Source organism: Thecamonas trahens (genome assembly GCF_000142905.1).
Source record: "Thecamonas trahens ATCC 50062 unplaced genomic scaffold supercont1.1, whole genome shotgun sequence".
In the NCBI taxonomy this organism is placed as follows: domain Eukaryota; order Apusomonadida; family Apusomonadidae; genus Thecamonas; species Thecamonas trahens.
Genome location: NW_013657679.1, coordinates 500,185 through 505,836, shown reverse-complemented (window position 1 = coordinate 505,836; position 5,652 = coordinate 500,185). Strand labels below are relative to the sequence as shown.

Here is a 5,652-nt window from a genome sequence, read left to right as displayed (position 1 = left end):
ATCCCATCGCACCACTCGTCTCGCACCTCATGTCGTCGTCGTCACTGAAGAGCACGTCGAGTCTCTCCAAGTCCGAGTCCGGAACCGGGCGGTGGGCCTCGTCGGACGAGTATGAGTATGAGTGTTACGGCTCATCGACCGTGGACGAGGAAAAGGCACGGCTGGACGGCGGGTACATCGACACGTCGGCGACGCGGCGGCCGATGTGGCGACTGCTGGCGTTCATGGCGCCGCACAAGCTGCTGCTGGTGCTGGCCGCGGCCTCGTCAGTGCTCAACAAGATCCTCGATCTCGCCCCGCCTATTCTCGTCAAGTGGGTGGTGGACACGCTCGAGGGCTCGCCGCCCGACTGGCTGGTGACGCTCTCCGGTGAGCCTGGCGCGGTCCACCCGGGGAAGGGCCAGTGGCATCTCCCGCTGGCGATTGGCCTCCTCACTATTGCCATCTTCTTCTTCGAGTCGCTCTTCCAGTTCCTCTACGAGCTCCTGTTCAAGCTTCTGGCGCAAAAGACGCAGCACGAGGCACGGATGGGCTCGTACGCTGCCCTGCTGCAGCGCGAGATGCGGTTCTTTGAGCGCCACCGGACCGGCGACCTGCTCTCGCTCCTCAACAACGACATCAATCAGCTTGAGCGGTTCCTCAACACGGGGCTCAACGAGATCCTGCAGTTTGGCGTTGTCCTCGCCTTCTCTGGCGCCATCCTCTTTTACGTCTCCTGGGAGCTGACGCTCATCGGGCTCACGCCCATCCCGGTCATTCTCGCCGGCTCGTTCCTTTTCCAGGCACTTATTCAGCCGCGGTACAAGGTGCTCCGCGCCAAGGTCGGCGAGCTCGCGGCACGGCTGGAGAACAACATCTCGGGTATAGCTGTGACCAAGGCCTTTACCGCCGAGGCCTTTGAATTTGACCGGGTCGACACCGTCTCGAGCGAGTACCGCGACGCCAACTTTCGGGCCATCCGCGTTGCTGCCGCCTACATCCCAGTCATCCGAATGTCCATTGCTGTCGGCTTTGCCGCTGTCCTCACCTGCGGCACGTACTGGGTCATCAACGACGAGAAGGGCCTCTCCATCGGCGACCTGGTCATGTTCTCCATGCTCATCCAGCGCCTGCTCTGGCCGATCACCCGCCTCGGCGCAACCATCGACGAGTTCCTTCGCGCCCGTGCCTCGGCCCGCCGCGTCTTTACCCTCCTCGACCAGGCGCCCGAGATCCGCGACCCGGAGAATCCCAAGCTGTTCCCGGCTCCGGCCAAGTCTCATCTTCGCGGTAAGCGCAAGGCCAAGCGCAAGGCCAAGGCCAAGAGTAGCTCCGCCGCAGCCCCGCTGCTTACCTCGCCGCACGCCCAGGGCGCCATCACCTTTGAGGACGTCTGGTTCTCCTACGCCGAGTCGGGCAGCCCGGCCATCCTCCGAGGCCTGACCTGTCGCCTGGCCGCTGGCGAGACCGTCGGCATCGCCGGACTGACAGGCGCCGGCAAGTCGACGCTCGCCAAGCTCGTCCTTCGCATGTACGACGTCAACGAGGGCGTCGTCTGCATCGACGGCGTCGACGTCCGGTCGCTCCCGCTTGACGTCCTCCGCGCCAACATTGCCCTCGTCTCACAGGACACGTACCTCTTCCACGGCACCATCCGCGAGAACATTGCCTACGGTCTCACCAAGCGCAAGTACCTTAGCTCCCGTGTCGAGGCCGCCGCTCGCGAGGCTGAGCTCCACGACTTTATCACAAGCCTGCCCGACGGCTACGAGACCCTCATTGGCGAGCGCGGCGTCCGCCTCTCGGGTGGCCAGCGCCAGCGGCTCTCCATTGCTCGCGCCCTCCTCAAGGATGCGCCCATTCTCATCCTCGACGAGGCCACGTCGGCTGTTGATACCGAGACAGAGCTCTCCATCCAGCGCAACCTCCGCAAGCTTACCGCCGGCAAGACGGCTCTCGTCATCGCCCACCGCCTCTCCACCATCCGCCACGCCGACCGCATCCTTGTCCTCCACGAAGGCGTCGTTGCCGAGGAGGACACTCACGACAACCTCATCGCCGCCGGCGGCACCTACGCCCGACTGTGGAACATCCAGATTGGCGAGCTCTTTGACTCGTCGTCGTCGTCGTCGTCGTAGTAGCGTCGCCTCTGCCGTGAAAAAAAACACCCACCCTGCACATATCTTGCGGTGACAGCCGCCGAACAACACCGCCACCAGCCCGCTGTCGACCGGCCACCTCGCTCCGCCGCATCCCACCTTGCCGCTCCGCGGGAGCAGGCCCGCATGCGGGACGACGAAGCTGAACAGCGGCAAGCACACCAGCGGACCGACCAGCGCATCCTTCGCTGGTTCACAGCCGTCCATCTCACCCTCTGTCTCTTCCACGGCCTCGCCTGCTTCGGCCTCGCCATCATCGAGCTCGCCACCGCCGCCCGCCCCTGCCACTACGTCCGCACGTGGACCGCGCTCTACCTCGCCTTTGTTCCGCTCTATTTGCTGGTGCAGATTGCGTCGTCGGTTGCCGATCGGCAGCACTCCCAGGCCTGGGCCACCACCCGCTACCTGCTCTCGGCAACCAACGGGCTGGCGTATGTTCTGCAGATCATCGGCTACTTTGTGCTCATCTTTGCTGTCCTCGCCTCGGCAGATCGCTTTGCCAACCGCGCCCGCGGCATCTTGCCTTGCCAGTCGACCAACCCGCCCCTCTACTACGCTGCCGTCACGGTTGCGGTCGTCTCGGCGTTCTTTCTCGTCACCATCGCCGCCACAGCCTGCGGCTTCTTTGGCCTCATCCTCGCCCGCAGCATTGCAAGCGCCAACCACCACCAGGTGCTCCGGCGCGCCGAGTCGCTTCGGTTTGCCGCCGCTGGCGTCCCAGACCCCAACGCCACCGAGTCGCGCTATGGCATTTCGCGCGCCTTTATCGACGCGCACCTCCCGGCACGCACACTACCACCCGCGCCGCCGGCGGGCCTGCGGCGGACCGGCGCGCACTCGGCAGCAAGCTCCAGCTCGAGCGTAGACATCGCCTCGGACCGCATGTGCGCCATCTGCCTCTCGAGCCTCACGACCCGGGCTGAGCTCGACGACGAGCGTGAGCACGAGCCGGCCGCGGTCGCGCTGGCGAGCTCAATGCGTGAGCTGCCGTGTGGACACGGCTTTCACGCCGTGTGCATCGACCCATGGCTAGCACGCGCCCGGCTCTGTCCGCTCTGCAAGGCCAACATCCCCAACGGGATCGAGGCGCAGCTTGCGCACGAGCCCGAGGCCGAAGCCACAGACGCTGCGCTGACGTCGGCGTCGGCTTCGGCGTCATCCTCCAGCAGTTTGTCCGGCGCGCCCGGCCCCTCGAACGCGGTTTGACTCCTCCGTCCGTTCTTGCGCTGTCGCTGGCCTCCTCAGTCCGATGCGAGCAGCTGCACGAGCGAGCCGCCGGCCGAGAGTATGTCACGGGCTCGACGGAACTCGTAGACAAGGCGCCGGAGCGAATCGGGCGAGACCTGGCGGGTGACGTTTTGGTACGGCGTCCGCGGGCGCTCGATGACAAACACAGTGTCGTCATCAAACTTGTGGGCCTCCTTGGACGTCACGCCGCCGTGGCGGATGGAGATGCGATGCGCGTCGTAGTCAAATGCCGCGAGCCACTCGAAGAAGGCGACGAGCATGCTGCCGAGGTCTTCATCGGCAGCTGGCGTGGCAGCCGAGGCGTGGTCGGCTGCAGCAATGCGCTCGTGCGAGGCGTTGGCGACCGGACCGGCGGCGGCGGCAGTCGCCAGCTCAGCCTCAACCTCTGGCAGCTCCTCGATGACCGGCACAACGCCCGAGGATTGGAGAAAGGCGATGCCAAGAACAGTGAGGCCGAACGAGTTGATGGTTCCGGTGTAGGCGTTGTTGATGTTCCTCGCCTTGGCCCAAGACCGGATGGCAAAGAGCAGCGGCGGAATGCGGGCATCGAGGCTGAGATACGTGGTAAAGACCTTGTTGATCTCGAGCTTGTCCAGCTTCCAGATTGAGAGGTCGAGCTCGAGGCTCGAGAGCGAGTCTGCAATGGTGATGAGCGGGATGCGGGCGGTGAGCGTCCGGGCGACCGTCACACTCGACAGGCCGAGAGCTTCGACGCCGTCGGCAATGGTGCTAAGCAGGAGCGTCTCGTCCTCGTCCGAGATGATCGAGACGTCGATGTCGGACGACTCCGAGTCGAGCCGCAGCGGGATCGAGCCATAAACTTCGAGTTCCGCCGCCGGAAACAGGATGGCGACGGTTTCGACGGCGAGACCGAGGAGAGCCTTGCGGAGGCGGAGGATGTGCTTGCGCGGGCGCGAGGTGGCGTAGTGGGAGGCGACTGCGGCGGCGAGCCCATCGGCGGCCGCGGGCGACTCGCTTGGCACCGAGACTAGCCCGCGATGCAGCCGGGTGGTGTAGTGACGAGCGACATCGGTGAGCTGCTCGCGGAGCTTGGTCTTGCGGGCGAGAGCAGCAGCAGCGGCTGCACGCAGCGCCGCCCGCTCGTCAGCGGCGGCGAGAGCGGCGGCATGGGCCGAGCCCTTCATATGGACGCGGAAATCGCGGGCACGGACAAAGCTCTTGCTGCACAGGTCACAGGCCATGTCGGTCGCCATGGATGCCTTGCAGGCTGGCGTGATACGGGTGGAGATGAGTGTTGAGGCCTCTCATCGCTGGGTACAGTTTGGCACGCAAATGGAAGTTTGGCTCCCGCAGCCGGGAGAGGCGTTTGGAAGCCGCGGATGTGGTTGGGCAGGCGATGGTAGAAAGGATAACGCCTGGCTGTGGATGGCTGTGTATGAGTTGTAAGTGAGTTGTGCATAGGGGAGTCGTTTGCTTGGCGGCCAGCGGCCCGTGGCCGGATGCTCGTGTCTGATCGCGCGTGTCAGACGTCACTTGAGCCCGAGTCGATGGCAATGGTCTCGACCTTGACTGTAGCGCCGGGCGGAGTGTCAGAGGAGTAGCCGTCGCCTGAGTCGTCGTCGGCCATGGTGAGGTCTGCGACCGAGGTGTTGAGGCCAGCTGGTGTGGCGCGCGGTGTGGCTGTTTGGGACGACGGGGCCGAGTCGCGGAGGCCGGCCTCGGGCCCGACCGGGTTGATGACGACGGTGGTGGCGGCGTCGGTCTTGCGGGCGCGCTCGCGGGCAACGACCATGCGATCCTCGGCAATGATGTCTTCAAACGACTCGGTCTCACCGGTGCAGCGGAGGTAGAGTGTGCCAAAGAGGACAGTGAGGAGGAGGAGGAGGACCGGGAGCGCGTAGATAACAAACAGGCCTCGGGTGTAGTATCCGTCATCCGAGTGAGCCGGAGAGGTCGGCAGTGGCAGTGCGCACGGGCTACCGGCGTACGGCGACTTGCACACACAAGCCCCCGCAGCGGTGTCGCACACGGTGGAGACGTTGTTGCATGGGGGGGAGCATGCTGCGGCCTGGGCCAGGACTGTGGCAGGAGCGAGGGGCAGGAGAGAATGAGCAGGGGATGACGGTACGACAGAGCGGGTGTGTATGTGCATGGAGGGAGTGGGGGTGGTGAGTGGGGAAGGGGAGGGGGGGGGTGACAGGGGAAGAGGCAGCGGTGGTTTGGGCAGTGTTGGCCGAGGTGAGGGAGGGGGGAGGGGGGGGAGGGGGGGGGGGGGGGGGGAGGAGGGGTGGGAGGGGGAAGGGAA

At 65.3% G+C, this 5,652-nt stretch overlaps 4 protein-coding genes across 4 annotated transcripts in view; 2 read left to right on the top strand and 2 right to left on the bottom strand.

The window, feature by feature from the left end:
- Positions 1 to 29: 29 nt before the first annotated feature.
- On the top strand, positions 30 to 2,159 carry AMSG_00224 (ATPase; the record flags this gene model as incomplete). The annotated part of the gene is made up of 1 exon (XM_013907631.1): positions 30 to 2,159. One exon carries the CDS (start codon positions 30 to 32, stop codon positions 2,115 to 2,117), a length of 2,088 nt encoding a protein of 695 aa, XP_013763085.1. The 3' UTR covers positions 2,118 to 2,159.
- Positions 2,160 to 2,229: 70 nt separating this feature from the next.
- On the top strand, positions 2,230 to 3,972 carry AMSG_00223 (uncharacterized protein). The gene has a single exon (XM_013907630.1). It carries the CDS (start codon positions 2,265 to 2,267, stop codon positions 3,342 to 3,344), a length of 1,080 nt encoding a protein of 359 aa, XP_013763084.1. The 5' UTR covers positions 2,230 to 2,264; the 3' UTR covers positions 3,345 to 3,972.
- On the bottom strand, positions 3,189 to 4,588 carry AMSG_00222 (uncharacterized protein; the record flags this gene model as incomplete). The annotated part of the gene is made up of 1 exon (XM_013907629.1): positions 3,189 to 4,588. The coding sequence occupies one exon, from the start codon at positions 4,586 to 4,588 to the stop codon at positions 3,380 to 3,382; it is 1,209 nt and encodes a 402-aa protein (XP_013763083.1). The 3' UTR covers positions 3,189 to 3,379.
- A 210-nt stretch (positions 4,589 to 4,798) lies between these two features.
- The window catches only part of AMSG_00221 (uncharacterized protein), a 1,217-nt gene continuing 363 nt past the window's right edge, over positions 4,799 to 5,652 (bottom strand). The window contains exon 2 of the mRNA XM_013907628.1: positions 4,799 to 5,426. Within this exon, the coding sequence (XP_013763082.1) occupies positions 4,870 to 5,426 (557 nt within the window). The 3' untranslated portion in view covers positions 4,799 to 4,869. The remainder of the gene's footprint in view (positions 5,427 to 5,652) is intronic.